General features: G+C 33.8%; 1 protein-coding gene across 1 annotated transcript; it reads right to left on the bottom strand.

Moving 5' to 3' along the window:
- Positions 1-536: 536 nt before the first annotated feature.
- Positions 537-15,863, bottom strand: LOC140043775 (dnaJ homolog subfamily C member 11-like). Its single transcript, XM_072088248.1, has 14 exons — positions 15,789-15,863; positions 13,567-13,696; positions 12,090-12,262; positions 11,143-11,210; positions 10,276-10,450; positions 8,698-8,765; positions 8,311-8,378; positions 7,521-7,616; positions 7,383-7,394; positions 3,974-3,990; positions 3,258-3,340; positions 2,353-2,469; positions 1,631-1,800; positions 537-629 (listed from the first exon to the last, which is right to left on the bottom strand). Exons 1-13 carry the CDS (start codon positions 15,861-15,863, stop codon positions 1,656-1,658), a joined length of 1,227 nt encoding a protein of 408 aa, XP_071944349.1. The 3' UTR covers positions 537-629; positions 1,631-1,655.
- Positions 15,864-18,473: the final 2,610 nt, after the last annotated feature.

The following is an 18,473-nucleotide window of genomic DNA, read 5'->3' as shown; positions in this document are numbered from 1 at the left end:
TTTTTGTGGTTTTTTTTTTGGGGGGTTTGGATTATAAAAGAAAGAATTGTTTGTCAAAGATTATTAAATTTCCTTTTTACATTTATATGTGTACAGCTGTGGCTATTTACCGTTGTTTACCGGTGGTTACCAGTCCGAAAGAGCCGTAGTTGCGGCTGTGTGACAGACAGGCAATAGTTTCTGTGGAAACAGTGTTTAACCGATTCCGTTCGAGACAAACTGATTATCAAATCAAATGCAATAAGTTTAACCTGAAGGACAACTGGTTGCATTGTAGGAATTGACCATGTAATGACTGATCATGCGCACTGGATTTTTAAATAATTATCTCATTTAAGGTAAAAATGTTAACAGATAATGTAAAAAAAATTTAAAATTGATTAATATAGGTAAAGTCAGATTTTCTTTACACCAAAATGAAGGCAGTTGTAGCATAACAATTGAAATGTTAAGACAATCTCAATGTTGATTTATTTCTTTTTTGAAACATGTGCAAAATAAAACTTACCTCGCAGCGGTAACAATCAACATGGAAACTGCGATCCAGAGCAACAATGCGTACCGTCTCCTCTTGTCCTTGTTCTGGCATTATGGGCTGTAAGCAAACGGAACATCGCGAAGCAAATTTCCTACATGATACAAAGTTTTAAAAAAATAAAATTGTTTGTTGCTAAACAAAGGAAGATAAATGTTGTTATTTTGATTAGGTAACTGAATAACTTAGCTATTAGTGAAAGCTTGGTGGCATAGAGAACTGAATTCTAGGTTAGTAAGTCAGTTGTTCACCCTTTCTAGATGAAAACAAACCGACTGTTCTACAATCTGCAAAAAGGCTGTTATGTGTAACTGTTATTAACTTTTGTCAGGTGAATGTTTCTATTCTTAGTTTTTTTACCCATTTTATGATATTAACATTTTGTTAATGAAAACTTGTAGAAATTAGATTAATTGGTCTTTAAATATGTTTATGACAACTTTTTCAAAAACAAATTTCAAAGGGCAAAATAATATTAGAGAGATAGCTTTTTCATTTTCGGCTGGTTTTACAGGTCTGAATGACAAACATTTTGCTTTAATGTATTGATAATTTGACACACAATGCTGGTGTGTGTGATATGTAGGCTTAAAATATGTGTTTACAAAGTGGGTGTTTGAGTACAGTAGCTATTTTTCCATCTAAAATAAACTTTGTGACATGTATTAAATGTATTACATGTTGTTTCTTACTAACTGAGATCCATAAAATGTATATTTTTTTTACATGGGAAATGTTTTATGCATTTTTCATATGAACACAAAGTAGAGAAGAACTCACTTTACTTTGTTAATTCTTGATTCCCTATGGTACTGAATATAATTCTCACATAAATAAAAGACCCGTTCTCTGGTCAATTTTAGACAATTTTTTTACGATAAAGTAAAATAAATTTCTAAAATCAACCCTGAAAACAAAACATTGAACCATGGGACTCAATTTTGTTAGAGAATGCATTTTAAAGATTTGGTAATCATTTCTTGACATTTTGAACGCAAATTTTTGGTATTCATTAGATTTAAGAAAGTTGACAATAAATGTAAGACTTAGAGATATCAGGATATTATAGAGCACCAGTTACTAATAAGCACTTACTATATAACAGTTCTCACAGAAGGCTTTAGATTCCATGGCATAGAATGGCTGTCCTCGTAACTTTTTCTTGCAGGTAGCACATGTAAAGCATGCCACGTGGAACACACGATCCATGGTTGTGCATCCGGAATCTTCTCCTACAACTTTTAAGCCGCATTTCGAAAAAAGGCCTGTTTAAAACAATAAAAAAACTATTATAAAAAGAGTAACAATCAGTGACATGAACAATGGCATGGATTTGTTTATCCGGGTAAAAGTACATACAAAATATGCTAGCGTTCCTTACTCATTATACAAGTTTAGTGATCTATTCCTGTGAAGAAATTTAATCAACCTCAAGTGGAAACAAAGCTTCAGGCAAGTGAAACTGAAAACCTGTGAGCTTAGCAGCTGCTGCAGGCCTGGTGAAGAGGAGGAGACAAAGTTGTAATATCAAGATGGTAAACACAAACTCTAAAGTATCACTTGACAGTAAACTATAATGCAGTCTTTGACATTACAAATGTCAAATTACCTTTAAATTAAATACTTTACAGATTTAGTAAATTGCTTCGTTTAGAAATTTAGAAATAGTTAGGAAAAGGTACTGATATAAAAATATATTTTGGAATCATAACTATGTACCAAGGATTGATGCAAATATATAGTGAAAGATGATTGGTTAGTTGGAGAGGGACAGAGTGTGACCATCTAAATGTAATCTTAATTGTTTTGTGACTTACTTTATTTTAACGGTTACTCCAACAGGTACACCTACTGCGACCTTTGACCCTAATCGACTGTGTTGCGATATTTTCTTCTCAATACCATATTCAAACATAGCACCAAAACTTCCAGCCCTTTCAAGAATAAAACATATACATACAGTATTGTACAATAGTATACAAATAATGAATGATTATCAGTGCAATGGTAAAAATAAATGATGATGAAAGAAAAAAGGTTCTTTTTCATGAGATGAAGCGCAGATAAAAACATAAATTATTTTATTCAGCTAAAACGAGAGGCTAGGCCAGCTTAACACATTCATTCAAATAGCAGCACTCCAATTTTGGATGCAGAGTATAACAATTATAAACAGCCTAGCCTTGTGTCATGAGTACCAAAATGCATATTGTAACAAGAATGAAGTGGATATAGCAAAATACAACTCGTAATTGCACTTGATAATGTAAGGATTCATTGGAGTAGTTCATTGAATAATTATGTGACCAACAATCCTTCAATCAAATGAATCTTTTCAGGTGGGTCATAATAGTTAATAGTAATAATTGGTCTTACCAAACTATGCAGTCTGCCTCTCATCAAATTTAATCATATTATTGTTCTATTACAAGATGTTACAGTCGACTCTCCTCATACCGGACTCCTGAAGCCCGTCTACACTATCAAACTAGTGTAATACAGTATTCCCAAATATGGTAGTGATATGACATACATCATGTCCATATCATATTTTGTTGTCACATACAGCTTTAAAAACTGGAAACTACAGTATCTTGACCCAAATTCTAGTTTTAAACCATTAAAAACACATTCAGAATACCAGAATGTCTTGGAAAACCAGTCATATTCTGCCATAGTCGAAGGGTGTCCGTTATTGGCAGAGTTGACTATACTTGCTTACTTTGCAGAAACACTTAATTTTGCCTCATCAATTTCAAACTTCTTGACTAGATTAACACTTGCAAATGTTGATGGAATACCAAGCTGTAACAAAATAAAAACAGAAACAATAGTAATTTGGGATATGTTTAAGTAAATTGTTAAAGATATATTATCCCTCTGAACATTTTTTTTAAAATATATGCTATTTTAATTTCACATAATAGTTAATATTCAGTTAGACCAAAAATATTTACCTGAAAAAGGTGTAATTTCAATCAAAAAATAGTCAAATTGGCTTCAAGGTTTTTGGCTGAATTTAACCATTTATTTTTGTCTTTTTATGAGTGAAAATAATTTTTTTTTTCCATCTATTAAGGAATACTATACTTTGTGGAGTTGGATAGCTGAGTGGTTAGGACACCTGACCGGATAGATCCGGGTTCAATTCCCGACAACTTCCAGTCCACTTAGCTGTAAATGAGTACCTAGTTGAAAATACTAGCGAGAAAAAAGGTGACGTGGAAAGGAACTGGCCACCCTACCACATAATGTCGAGGTTTAGTACAATGAGCTCCGAACAGCTCATTCCCCTATGTTCAGAATGAACACGGGACTCACCTCACCATACTTTGGGATATTGTCTTTAATAAAATACACCTACCGTACTGTATATTCTATTTATCAAGGGTGTAACATGTCATAGAGAAAAAAAATTGACTAAAACCATATACTAACTTGTAACTGACAGACAAGTCATGTGTTTGCCGTGTAGTAGGCCTGTTAAGTGACCCAATCCTTCAAATTGTGATAACATTCTGAAACTTTGCACAGTTATTCATTAGGGTGTCAGAAATATGAAATGGAAGGGTTGCACAAAATTTGGTCAGGGGAAAGCCGCCATTTTGGATTTCAAAATGGCGGACCCGAATTGTTCACTTTTCAGGTATATCTCTGCTAAATAGGCACTTAGAGTTCTGAATTTAGGTGCAAATTATATGGTAATGGGGTCACCAAACATATTGGTATAACTAACATTTTAATTGCATGGCGGCCATTTTGGATTTCAAAATGGCGGACTTCAAATTTTCACTTTTTAGGTATATCTCTGCTAAAGAGGCACCTAGAGTTCTGATTTTAGGTGCAAATTATATGGTAGTGGGGTCACCAAACATACTGGTATAACTAACATTTTGATTCCATGGCGGCCATGTTGGATTTCAAAATGGCGGATTTCAAATTTTCATTTTTCAGGTATATCTCTGCTAAAAAGGCACCTAGAGTTCAGATTTTAGGTGCAAATTATATGTTAATGGGGTCACCAAACATATTGGTATAACTAACATTTTGATTGCATGGCAGCCATTTTGGATTTCAAAATGGCAGACTTCAAATTTTCATTTTTCAGGTATCTCTGCTAAAAAGGTACACAGAGTTCTGATTTTAGGTGCCAATTATATGGTAATGGGTAACCAAACATATTTGTATTTAACTGACATTTTTATTGCATGGTGGCCATTTTGAATTTCAAAATTGCGAACTCAAAATGTTTCAGTACGGTACCTACAGTTATAATTTTAGGTACAAAGTATAATATAGTATTGAGGTCAACAAACATATTAGTATAACGTCTTTGATTGCATGTCGGCCATTTTGAATGTAGCTCAACCCGTACTGGCTTTACACTATTTGTTTATGTTCATAATTACATGTATTTAACACGGACACTTATTGTAGGTCACATTTTCCCTGGCAATCATACAGCTCTGTACATCGTAAATCACTCTTTCTGCATTTACAGCATCCAAGATCACAGTCGGTGTGTCCAAAGCGAATTAAAACATCGGAAAGTTCCAGCAATGAACTCCAAGCTGGACTAAATTTGTTGCCGTCCTTCCTCTATCCCCAGTTCGCTGGGTCCTGTTCAACCCTGAATGCATCTAGACAGTCGTACCACTTCCTGGTTTCTGTTTCACATGTTCTCTTAATGCCGCAGATGTTGGGGGATATTTTCAATAGTCTTTCTCTTGTTGTAAAAAGATATCTTCTTGCATTATTAAATGTTCTGCAGTAGACATAGTTACAACAAACTGTTCTAGATAATCTGTGTCTGTTTCACTAACATGCCCTACAGACAATGACATCCTCTCAAAAACTGGAGTCATACATGGCATCTTTTTCAAAGTCTCGTTTAATGTAGCTTTACCTTTTCCTTAAACAGATGAAGTTCTATCACAACCGCTAATGGTATGAAAGAACAAGTAAGCGGCTGATGCTTGTGATCCAAGAGAAGAAGCAATCTCGTGTATTGGGATGTACTTCAAGTGCTACAGTTTGAACAATACGTGGAAAATTTCAGCGGCAAGTTTAACGTGAACAAACATACGTTCATCTGCCTCTTCTATGTTACATGGCATCAGCGATTGTATATTTACTGGTTTGTTACAGCTCTGTCTCCCAAAGACCCTACAAACATTCCGTGATTAGTGCCAATGTTCTCTACTACTTCAGTTACAATAAATGAAAACAACTCTGATTTGTTGTCATCAAATCTAAAAAATGTGGTCAAATTGTTGGGCATGCTCCCGCTGGCTTTAACGACCCTCCTTACACCAGAGACGCGGTTTGAACGCGTACCAGACTTTAAACTGTCGTTAAAGTATCTATCGAAAAACAAATCTAGTCGTGTCACTGATCGAAGTTGATGGTTGTATGACACTTGATATATACTCAATGAATGTCTTCGATCATTGGGCCTGAGCATATTGATTGTTGCTGGTCCATCTAACACCTTGGCAGCAACTAATGGTGCTTCATTTTGTCGCACAACCATACAGTATATAGACCATCAACTTCGATCAGTGACGCGACCAGATTTGGTTTTCTATAGATACTTTAACGACGGTTTAAAGTCTAGTACGCGTTCAAACCGCGGCTCTAGTGTAAGGAGGGGCGTCAAAGCCAGTGGGAGCATGCCCAACAATTGGACCACATATTCGAGATATGATGACAACAAATCAGAGTTGTTTCATTAATTGTAACTGAAGTAGTAGAGAACATTGACACAAATCACGGAATGTTTGTAGGGTCTCTGAGAGACAGAGCTGTAACAAACCAGTCTGTAAATATACAACTGCGTACGAACGTATGTTTGTTCATGTTAAACATGCCGCTAACATTTTTCCGCGCATTCTTGTCAAGACAGTAGACAGTGATGTTGTTGTTATTTCATTGTCAACTTTCCACAGAATACCTGGCATCCACGAGCTTTGAATCGAGTTTGGAGTGGGGAAGCACTTGAAGTATATCTCAATACACAAGATTACTTCTCTTGGATCACAAGCATCAGCCGCTTACTTGTTCTTTCATTCCTTTAGCAGTACTGATACAACTTCATCTGTTCAAGGAAAGGAATTTGAGACGATGTCATTGTCTGTAGGGGATGTTAGTGACACAGATTATCTAGAACAGTTTGTTGTAACTATGTAGAAAGAAGGTAAATGATGCAAGACGATATCTTTTTACTACAGACTATTTAAAATATCCCCCCAACATCTGCGTGTGAATCTGCGTGTGAAACGGTCTGTTCTACAAGCCAGAAAATGGTACAACTGTCTAGATGCATTCATGGTTGAACAGGACCCAGCAAACTGGGGATGGAGGAAGGACGGCAACAAATTTAGTCCAGTTTGGAGTTCATTGCCGGAACTTTCAGATGTCACAAATTAGGTTTTAATTCGCTGTGACACACCGACTGTGATCTCGGACGCTGTAAATGCAGAAAGAGTGATTTATGATGTACAGAGCTGTGTGGTTACCAGGTTTGAGCTACATTCAAAATGGCCGCCATGCAATCAAAGACGTTATACCAATATGTTTGTTGACCTCAATACCATATTATACTTTGTACCTAAAATTATAACTGTGTACCTTTTTAGCAGAGATATACCTGAAAAGTGAAAATTTTGGGTCCGCCATTTTGAAATCCAACATGGCCGCCATGCAATCAAAATGTTAGTTATACCAATATGTTTGGTGACCCCACTACCATATATTTTGCATTTAAAATCAGAACTCTAGGTGCCTCTTTAGCAGAGATATACCTGACAAGTGAAAATTTGAGGTCCGCCATTTTGAAATCCAAAATGGCGGCTTTCCCCTGACCAAATTTTGTGCAACCCTTCTATTTCATATTTTTGACACCCTAATGAATAACTGTGCGAAGTTTCAAAATGTTATCACAATTTGAAGGATTTGCCTAAAATATGCACCTTAACATGCCTACTAGTGTCACGTATCAACATAGATGTCATGGCTGACTGCATTCCCCATTTCCATGTTACGTAGCCGATTGTGTGTTTGTCTAACTGCCTGGCTACGACTACAAAATAGTAAAACGTATGGTAATATCTTTCTTCTCTATATTAAAACTCCTTTCACATCGGAAGACATTAATTAAGTAAGGGCGTGTGGCGCAGTGTGTTGGACGTTGGACTACCGATCGTCAGACCTAGGTTCGAATCCAACTCTCGCCGCATTGCTTGTATCCGTAGGCAAGATACTTTACTTACGTTGCCTCTCTCCACCCAGGTGTATAAATGGGTACCCAGTTAGATCTAGACACAACTTTGCGCTGGTTACCGGCTGCATTATGGGAGTATGTTTCCATACGTGTTTGATCCCAAAAAATACTGGGGTAATAATGCTTGTAAAGCGCCTTTGAGCATGATTACTCATGAAAAGGGCGCTATATAAATGTGGTATTATTATATTATTATTAATTATTTGTATAACATATAAAAACACACTTCATACATTACACCTACAAATATTCAGAAATTTACACACATCATACAAAACACCTTGAACCTGTGCCGATTGTATAGCTATGGTTTGCGACGGCCATTGGTCATTGACTATAGCATGAAAACCACAGAGCTACGACACCCTTTTTTTGAAGAGGATGAATATGAATTGTTATCAAATATAATCAAATTCTACAAATGTAGTCAATTGTAAAAAAAAAAAAAATTGTTGGTCAAACTTTCAGATATATACAATTATAAATGATTTACCTGTAATGAGTGCTGGAGCTAAAAAGCCATGAGGTGTAAGTTGACATATTCCAGACATTGTACCAAAACTATAAAAATATAGAAAATAAAATACATACAGTACATAACAGAGACTGAAGTGATTAATTTGATTAAAATTACAAAATGGCTTATTCAAAATGTTATTTTATTAATTTTTATGTGTTTGAAAAAGCTATAAAAAATATAGAAAATAAAATATGAAAGAGAGATGATGATGATGATGATGATAACAAGAGCAGCTAGGGAGTAAACGTGACAATGGATCTTGTCAAATTTTGGATTCTACACCCTTGTTCCATACACAGTAGGCCAAAAAAAGGTATAATATTCATGAAGCAAACTATGATGATGATTAACCAAACCAACCTTCTACGATTAAAATTTTTGAAGACTTTAAGACCAACTTGAGGACCATTTTCACCTGTAACTTGAACCTGAAGATAAACAAACAGTACAAAAATTGGTGGTACTTTTCCATAATGGAATGCTTGTCGATCTGTGACTGTGTTTCATTTGACTATACAACATAGCCTATGTAAATTTGTGAACGTGATTGGTTAAAACTGCATGACATGACTACCGCTGTGAGGATCGTAAATCATATAATTTATATCCTCGAGTACGATGATATTGACTGAGTAATTTTCGCGTAATTATCGTGTCCCTGTCATTAAACATATAAAATCCAGCAAATTTTCGCGTTTGCCGATAAATAAACAAAAGTCATCTACTGGGTCTTGAACTCGCGATGAAATTGTCACTCCATCAGAAGACAACGCTTCATGCGCTGCGCCACGAAACTTGCTTGAAGAAATTAATCAACTAAACTATTTAAACTATGCATACATAGCCCTCATTTGTTATTAGTCCTCCCTAGATGTGATGAAAGACCGTTTGTGATTGGTTAATACTCACAGTAGTAACCGGTACGCGTGCGACGCACTGAACATCCGGTGATTCGGCTAGAAGAAGATGAATTATTATTTATTCGGCCTACCTGATAATATTATTATTATTAATGTAGGCTTATTGATGGAAATTCTTCTGTTATTATTTAAACAACCTAGGCTAGTGAATATTTTATTGCCAAGGAATCATTAATTAGTAATTATCTGTATATTATTCTTTGCAAGGTACGGTGTCTAGGCAGCTTGTTTACACATACAATACAAAAAGGAGGCCTAGCCTAGCTACCCGACCCAGCAGATATTCTATTTGTTGTTGGCTATGAGCCTATGTAATATAACAGATATCGCCATTTGTATCAGTAAAATATAAGATTTAACATCCCCTCGGGATGATATTATGTTCTCTGGGAAATATATATTCCCTCGAACATAATATCATTCCCTTGGGGATGTAAAATCTTATATTTCACCTCTAAGCAGGCAATATCTGTATAATAGTTCTTATTAATATGTCTATGGGCATGCCATGAAGTTTTAGATAAATTATTATACAAACAACGAATGTTTATAAGTTGAATGGTGAGAATATTTCATAAGTTGATTCTATTTTAAACAAGGCAGAGCCAAGTTGAAATTAAAGCAGTTAATTTTTATTGAAAGAAATATTCTCTCCATTTATGTTGTTTATATCACACCTACTTTTATTCAATTTATCGATTGAAAATCATTGATGAATGCATTGCTAGGCTGGGAAGCTAGGCCTTTAAAAAAGTCACTGTTCTAAATTTAGTTGCGGAGTAGAACAGTACAGATGGCAAGCGATCAGTCAACAACGTGCTTTAGAGTGATTTAATTATCACCATTAGATATCACTTTTCCATTAGGTAGGGCTAATTCCAAATGACATGTGATACGTAATTAACCAATCCAATCGCAAGAATACAATCAGGTATGTTATAATATCAATAATGAAATACCTTTTCAATACTGTATTATAATAGTAAAATAAACTGAACAAATAAAACTTTTCACTTACTTCTCCCCAAGATTGGTATGACAGAACCCTACGGAATGATGTCGATATCTCTCCCGATCCATTGCCATTCCGTGTGGTCAGGCTTCCTGTAAGTGTTGCTGTGTCAGAGGTCGTTAGTGGGCAGTCTATTGATTGGTTTATTGCCATACTGTTTATCTCAATGCTTGGAAATGACCTGAAATAAACATTCAAGATTTAATTTATCAAATTTATCAACTTATTAAATTATTATAAAAAACAAATGAATTGATTCAATTAAACGCATTCCATGTACATGATTGCATTAAACAATTAAAAATATTGTATAGATTCATGGTGGACTATAGTCTGGGTTGGGATCAATATTAATACTTCATTCAATGAGTATTGAGAGAAAATGGTGTAGGAATATTTTCAGTACTAGTTGCTTTTGTAGTATGGTACATTGTAGCCCTGAAGATGAAATAAGGGTAGTTAATTTTAAATTAAATAGGCGAAGGGGTTATTAAATTATTAAAATCCTATTTCATGTTAAGGAATTAATCCTGATCAAATAAAAATTCCATTTTCTTTTGGGAGTAAATGGCCGAGCGGTTAAGACAGTGGAACCCATAGCCATAATATCGGCCTGTGTTCGAGCCTCACTTGATCCATGGTTCTAGTGGTAAAGCGTGTCTTCTCGGTTAAGGACTATAAACCATAGGTAGGTGGTTACCCCGGTGTACTGGCTCGCACCACAGCCACTGGAGAGGCATGTACTTGGAATTGTAACATCTATAAAGTCCACAGCGCATTGGTTGTGGAATGCGCTATATAAATAACATAATAATAATAATAACCCTAACATTAATAAATAGATTTAAAGTTGATATTGTATGAGTAAGTTACCTTTCTTCTTCAGGATCAAGGTAATAGTCAAAGACATCAGTGGCGTCAATACCAACACTTATTATCCCCTGAACAAAAAACAATTTAATACAAAATGTTTAATGATACAAAGAATGACACTGTATAGGTGGATCCAAGCAAACATTTTGGCACACAAAAGATAGAACATTAGTAAAGTAATTCAACAATACATTTTACATGATTCTCCCAATCTTGAATATTACATTGCATTGCTAAAATTAAACTTTAACATATACAGGGTTCAGACTTCAAGACAATACAGGGTTCAGACTTCAAGACATTACAGGGGTTGGTCAATTGGCCATTATTGCATCAAAATACTGTGAAATAATGCCACAGTAATCATGCCTATAAAATGAGCGCAGGACCAAACAATAAAAGAGCAGCATATAGCGTGGTCAGCTAAACTGTGTCACTGTGTTATGAGCTAGACAGTGAAACACGTAGGTTTCCTTGTAGATAACGCATCGTCTACAAGGTGTTGGTTCTGTGTGCTCATGTGCATGTTAAAGAATGCAGTACCGGTGTACTGGCCAATTCACCACTAGAATGACTCCACTAGACACTAGGACTTAATAGGTTATACTTAGAATACAACACCAAAATAAAAAAAAAATTTAAAACAAGAGAAAAGCAAGCTTTAAACATGGATTAAACAAATAAATTGACGTGATAGGAAGATTAATTTAGTATCAAGGGTGTATATTGAAACCTGAAAAACTGATAACAGTTGCCCTGTTATATCTTGAATCTGTTAAACTCCATCTACACTATCATATTTTATGTGAAGAAACAAATGTGATATGCCCATAATGGACATGATGATGTCATATCATTACCATACTTGGGCATATCACTACCATATTTGGGCACATCACACATCTTTAAAATTTAAAAATCAAGTGAAAGCCAAACTTTGAAAGTACCCTAGGATTGGTGCTTTGTTGTAATCGTCGCTCCTCTCTTTGACGTTCTAATCGTTCAAATTCTTCCATTATCTCTTGCGGTGTCGTCGTTCGTGGCACAACATCCCATTCTGCCTCAAGACCTTTCTCTCCATATATGTCATAAATTGCTCTTTTCTGTGGGTCGTTTAGAACTACAGAATGGTTGGTTGGAATAAATACAAAATAATTGATTAATACTACTGATATTACTTTTAGACAGATAACTTTAACACAATCACAGCTTAATCTATCATGTAGCAGTAGGGACTATAAAATATCACATTTGCCAATCATGAATCAGATATATCTCAGATCAATGTTAAATCTATTACTGAGTCTGTTGAGTATAAATGCTACAACATATTCCTTTACAATCTTTGTATGTAGAAATTTAAAACTTTAATAAGAAATTATTTTTAAAAACCAAATAATATATACTAGTATTACATTCTTTTTCTTGTTCTTCAGCAGACTATTCAATTGCTATTAAAATGTTCGTATTTTTTATTTATTAATGTTTTTGCTGTTATAAAAACTATGAATATCTCTGAAAGTCTCAGTAAGACTGAATGTTTTATTACGTACAGTAATAGACAGTAAATATTTTCAATTCAACTCAATTCAAATTTATATTAATTTCTTCTTTATTATAAAATTATAACAATAATAGTAAATGACATTAGCATAGGAAGGAGCTAGAAAAAAGTAAGGTACGAATCCAGCCTCTATAACATAAAACTGGGCAGCCTATACTGAATAATAAAAGGTTTTTCACGCTGCCGCTCTAGCCCGCTACGTCCCATTAGGACTACTCAATCAGAAGCTAAAGCAAGCAGCAGTTATAGTTCTAAGGACAGACAGTTTTGTGAAAATGGAAACTCCACTATAATTTATTGATTCCAGCTGCTACAGTAGACCCAAAAAACGTCTGGGAAAGAGTCTATTAGGACATGTCATGCTAAAATTACAAATCCCTAAGCATTTCTGGTATATTCACTGTCAGATATTCATTGAATTATTATCCAAACAGTCCATTAAAGTTTGTGTTTGTAATAGGATACTTCACAATTGAAATATCTAGGGTGATGAAGTGACCCCCAGATTTGACCTTTAGCAATAAAATTAACTAAAGTGACAGAAATTGAGTATTCACTTCTGTAACAAAAAAAAAAAATATTTATTCACATATAAAAAACGAAAAGAAACCCAAAAACCATTGTCTGACCGACAATTTAAGTATTTGTTGGTTTAAATTACATTTTTTTCAGGTAAAATAACTATTATGTGACAATAAAATGACACATTCAAAAACATTTAAAATAAAAAATATTTTTCAATAAGCGAGCAGCGTTTTTTGTAAGAAATATTTCTTGTTATTGTTGTATATAACCAGTACAATGAGAGATCTGCCGTGCAATTATATTCAAGCAAAAGAATAGTCTAACGTAATACGTACTTGCATAAGCCTTTTGCACTTTGTTGAATATCACTTCTGCAGCTTCTTTATCTGTTGAGTTCATGTGTTTGTCAGGATGGTATAACATACACAGACGTCGATAAGATGACTTAAGCTCATCTTCAGATGCCTATATAAAATGGCATTAAAATAAATTATATGTCTTATTCTTATAAGAAAAATTATGTAAAACTTTATACTACACTAATGAGGTCATTGTTTGTTAACCATACATAACACAACAACTGCTCTTTGTATTGAGAAGCAAACTATCAATTCTAACAATCCTTAATTAGGTTATATGCATGATATGCATAATTATAAACCTCTTGATTCTGTCAGGATCTTTATTTATTTATTTATTTATTCTTTCCTTGCACTATTTTGTCCGTGAATTATCTTGATATCAGTTTCATCTAGAAGTCAATTTTTCAGAGTATATTCCTTATGGCCAGGAATCGATGTGGTTATGTTTTCACGGTGCGCAATCAAACATTTTGCGGTCTACGCGCGATTTAATGAAATCACGTTTGAAATCATATCTTCACAAGCATGAATCATTTTTAAACAAAATTTGGTACTCATAAATTTCAGGTCATATTTCATCATATGGCAATACAATTACGTGCATAGCGCATATAACGCATGCGTACGCGCGCTTAAAATGTTCAAAATTGTCAGAATTTATTTTCCATGAAATTAGAGTACGTTTCAGGCAATTTTAAGCGTTGAAAAAATTACCATGAGTGCGCAGATCTTTGCACGCGCACTGCGCGTCAAACGTTAATGCGCACTTTTTTTGTCCGATTACTGTTGTATAACCTTTCTTTAATAATATCATCATATTTTATTCACTTTTCAACGCGAAACAGCGTTATATGAGCACGTCAAAAGTGACAGGCTACGCACGTGTAAGTCAACCTGTTAGTGGCGGTTTCATCGCTGTTGGTTGACAACTGAATAAAATAAAAAAATAAAATAACAAAATGGTGAAAATATGCTAAATTTTAAAATTAATATATCGTTAGAATGCTCGGGAACACCTATTTTTTATTTCATTTTCTTGAAGTGTATGTATCATACCCTGATACGATTTATTATGAAATTAGGAGAAAAAAAGTTGATTAAGTCATCATTAATGGCATATTAAATTAAAAAAAATTAATTTTGACAATCAAACAAATTATAACATTTTCTTAGGCCGAAATAACAAACTTAACATTAACTTTCTTCCTTAAGAAGTTTATATATTAAAGTTAAAAGTATATAGTTTGACAGTGCATCATTTTTTTTTAAATTTTAAAGATGTCATCATAGTAAAACATTATAATTCATTGCGGTATGTAATAATCTACTGCACAAAAGTGGTTACTGCATAGTAAATACACGGAGGAATGTTTCCATAACTTTAATCAGTTGTGTATGGCTCGATGGTCTTTGCGCGTGTCTATAGCATTCAAGGTACCGTGTTCGAGTCTCACCTTGGGAAACGAAACGAAATAAGATTTTTTTTTATTATCCGTATTGTTTGTTCAATTGTATTTCTTAGTGTATATATTATACACATGATTTATAATGAAATCTAAATAAAAACACAAATGTGATTTTTGACATTATATACGCAGAAGGATCTTTGATCGGATTATGATACCGACCGGCTATTGTATTTGTGTTAGCAAGATCCTATAATATATTATAAATAACTAACGATTCTGAGAAAATCAATCAATCAATATATCTTAAATCAATCAATTATCTTTATTTAAATCAATGCATATAACCTATAATTCGTCATAGTGACGAATTAAATCTAGTTATAATTATTAACATGACTGTGTGATTAGTTAGTTAGGGTAAACTAACAGTAATCAAACCAGGACTAGCCTAACCTACTAGGCCTAGGGCTTAGTATAGACCATTCGAGCACCTAGAAGTTCAAATCAGAAAGAGAGAGGTAGTGATAGGCCTAAGCTGAGTGGTAATATAGACCTAGGCCTAGTCAGAGGTCTCCTACACAGACGCTATCTATGGCCTCTAGGCCTACAGACAGGCTACAGTTACAGAGAGAGTCTCTCTGTCTGGCTGCATATGTACGTGCACACACATATTATCTCCACTAAACAAAACGACTCTAGGCCTAGGGCCTAGGCCTAGCTTTTAATTTATCAAGTCAAACTTGACAAAATCTACATGCAAAAATGTATTTAAATATAAAAAATTACATCTTTTCTTGCGTTTAGTATTGAATACAAATCATCCGTTTTCCCACCATCTCTATCACCTATGGGCGCCGCCATCTTGGTTTGTACTATATAAATGACGCCCTCTATCGTGCATACCTTCATTTTCGATCATAAGAAATAGTTCTTACAAACGCTGCTCGCTTGTTGACGTAACAGTTTTAAAGATATATCGTCCCCCTGAAAAATATTTTTTATTTCAAATTTGTTTTTTAATGTGTCATGTTATTGTCACATATTCTTTGATATGTCATAATTGTGCAATTGAAATTGAAAAAAAAAACTGATTCTGTAAAATATGATGTGCTTATTAAATAATTTAAATACAAATGATGTCTAAATAATATTACTTTATTATATACTAAACAGACTCAATTTCTGCTGTCACTTTAGTTTATTTTATTGCTAAGGTCAAGTATGGGGGTCACTTCATCAAGCCTACTAAATGCTTCAAGTGTGAACAAATTGATTCTATTACAAACAAAAACTTTACTATTACTGTATGGACTGTTTTGATCTGGTCTAGATTGACAGTCAATGGGACTTATTGTAAATACCAGAAATAATGTTTTAATTATTATTTGACAGTGAATTATTATAATACTGGCCTATGTTGACAAACTCTCTTCTCCCAGACGTGCTTTGGGGGTTTGTAATTTTAGCATGACCCGTCCTAGTTTAAAAAGTAGGCCTACTAACAACGTCGGCCTCTAGAACTATTACTGCTGCTTTTAGCTTCTGAATGAGTAGTCTTCTTGGGACGTACCTGGCTAATAAATCGGACTTTGATGCCATTTTGTAGTTTTTACCAAAGTCAATTACTTCCGCAAACGTAACAAAAACCAAACCAAAATCAGCATAAACACACTATATTATAATAGTTTATTCTTATATAACGCAATAAGCAAGCTCTCAATGCGATGCATAAATTATTACCCACCGGTCATCTTGGATCAAACACGTACGGGAAGCGATTTTTTTTTCCGTACGAGAGTTCCTCCATCGGGTCGTTTCGGACTCAATCCACTATTCGGTAAGCCACCGATGCTCACTGATGCGTGAAAGCAACCACAAGACAAAACGTGAGCAGCTTTTTTGCACGAGTGACAGATTTATACATACTAGGCTAGGCCTAATATACTCACTGTAAATATAATAATACTGTACATATTAATAGTAGTACTGAACCTCATTGTAATAATAATAATAGGCCTATAATTTTAATAATATAATACTGTATAGGCAGCCACAAACCAATGTATGTACCATCAGATTCACAAACAGTTAACACACACACAGCAGCAGCACTTTGTTGGTCGTCACAAGCAAGGCCTAGCTAGCCTAGCCCTACGTACGTGTGCTTCAATGTAGTACATTTCCAGCTACAGTAGGCCTACTATTTTTTATTTTAATAAAATGAAGTAGCAGGTTAGAAATTATATGTACAGTAACACTAACAGATGTTTTTATCAAGAAAATTACAATTTTCTTCGGGTTTTTAAGTGTAACATTTGAAATGAATTATAGGCCTATTATAGATCATAGTAACATGTAGGCCTATTCTTGTAAGTTGTAATGTATAGAAATACATGCTTGCTTAATAAAGCGTTTAATATTGTGTTAATTTAATCATTATTGATATCTTGGCCGGTGGAAATTTTGAATTAAAATGAACAATTTTTTTTTTTAATTAATTTCAGAAACCATAATAAAAAAATAAAATCAAGAATAAGAATACAGAAAACCGATCTTCATGATAAGATGATAGTATCACTTATAAGCTTCCTGGAAAATGTGTTATTATAAAATAATGTATTTGTAGTCGTGTCAGTACCGTAATTGAATGTTTTTTACTTTGCATGTATTTTTTATGATTTTCCAAATTACATATACACATAATAAACAATAATCTTAGTTGTAGGCCTATAACTTAAAGATGTATTGTCCCTTTGACTAATTCAAAAAAAAATTTAAAATGTTATATTTCGAAAAAATGTGGGTCATTTTGAAGTATCATAACAGTTATTAACTTTCACCTAAAATTAGTCGAAAAAAAAATCATTTAACTGAAATACAGACGTTTTTTTTTGTTCAAAAAATAACTTTGACTTCCAGTCAAAGTTTTCGATCAAAACATATCTCATAATGCAACACGCTTGTTTGGCTACTCTGTATGCATAATCATAAAACTTCCTAGCGATCTGTGTGAAAACACCTTCTCTACCGTGACAGGTGGTAAACAATCCTAATTAGCATCATGCATAATGCATACTACTTGTGGTTTGAAATCTTTGTTTACGACGATCTTTGCGACGATTTTCCAGACGAAATGTAATTTATTTAATTTACCTGTTAATTACGTAAACTTAATATTGTTTTTGGCTCAAATTTTCGACTTAAAGTGAATAACTTTAATATTAATTTGATATGGCCAATTTAAATTTAGAATATTTTGAACTTCATTTTTTGTGTTTCAAGGGACAATACATCTTTAATTAAAACTCCAAAAATGGCCTATTATTAAAAGTCTGAAATCTTTATTTTTCATGATTGGGGATAATACGTACATCGTTAACGTAAAATTTCCATTACCTTACAATATAAATATTAATTTAATATTATTTTAAAAGGTATAAAAAACATACACTGTGCATAGGAATTCCTAAT

Source organism: Antedon mediterranea, chromosome 3, assembly GCF_964355755.1.
Source record: "Antedon mediterranea chromosome 3, ecAntMedi1.1, whole genome shotgun sequence".
Classification (NCBI taxonomy): domain Eukaryota; kingdom Metazoa; phylum Echinodermata; class Crinoidea; order Comatulida; family Antedonidae; genus Antedon; species Antedon mediterranea.
Note: the sequence above shows the minus strand (reverse complement) of the source record. Positions and strands in the feature narration are given on the sequence as shown.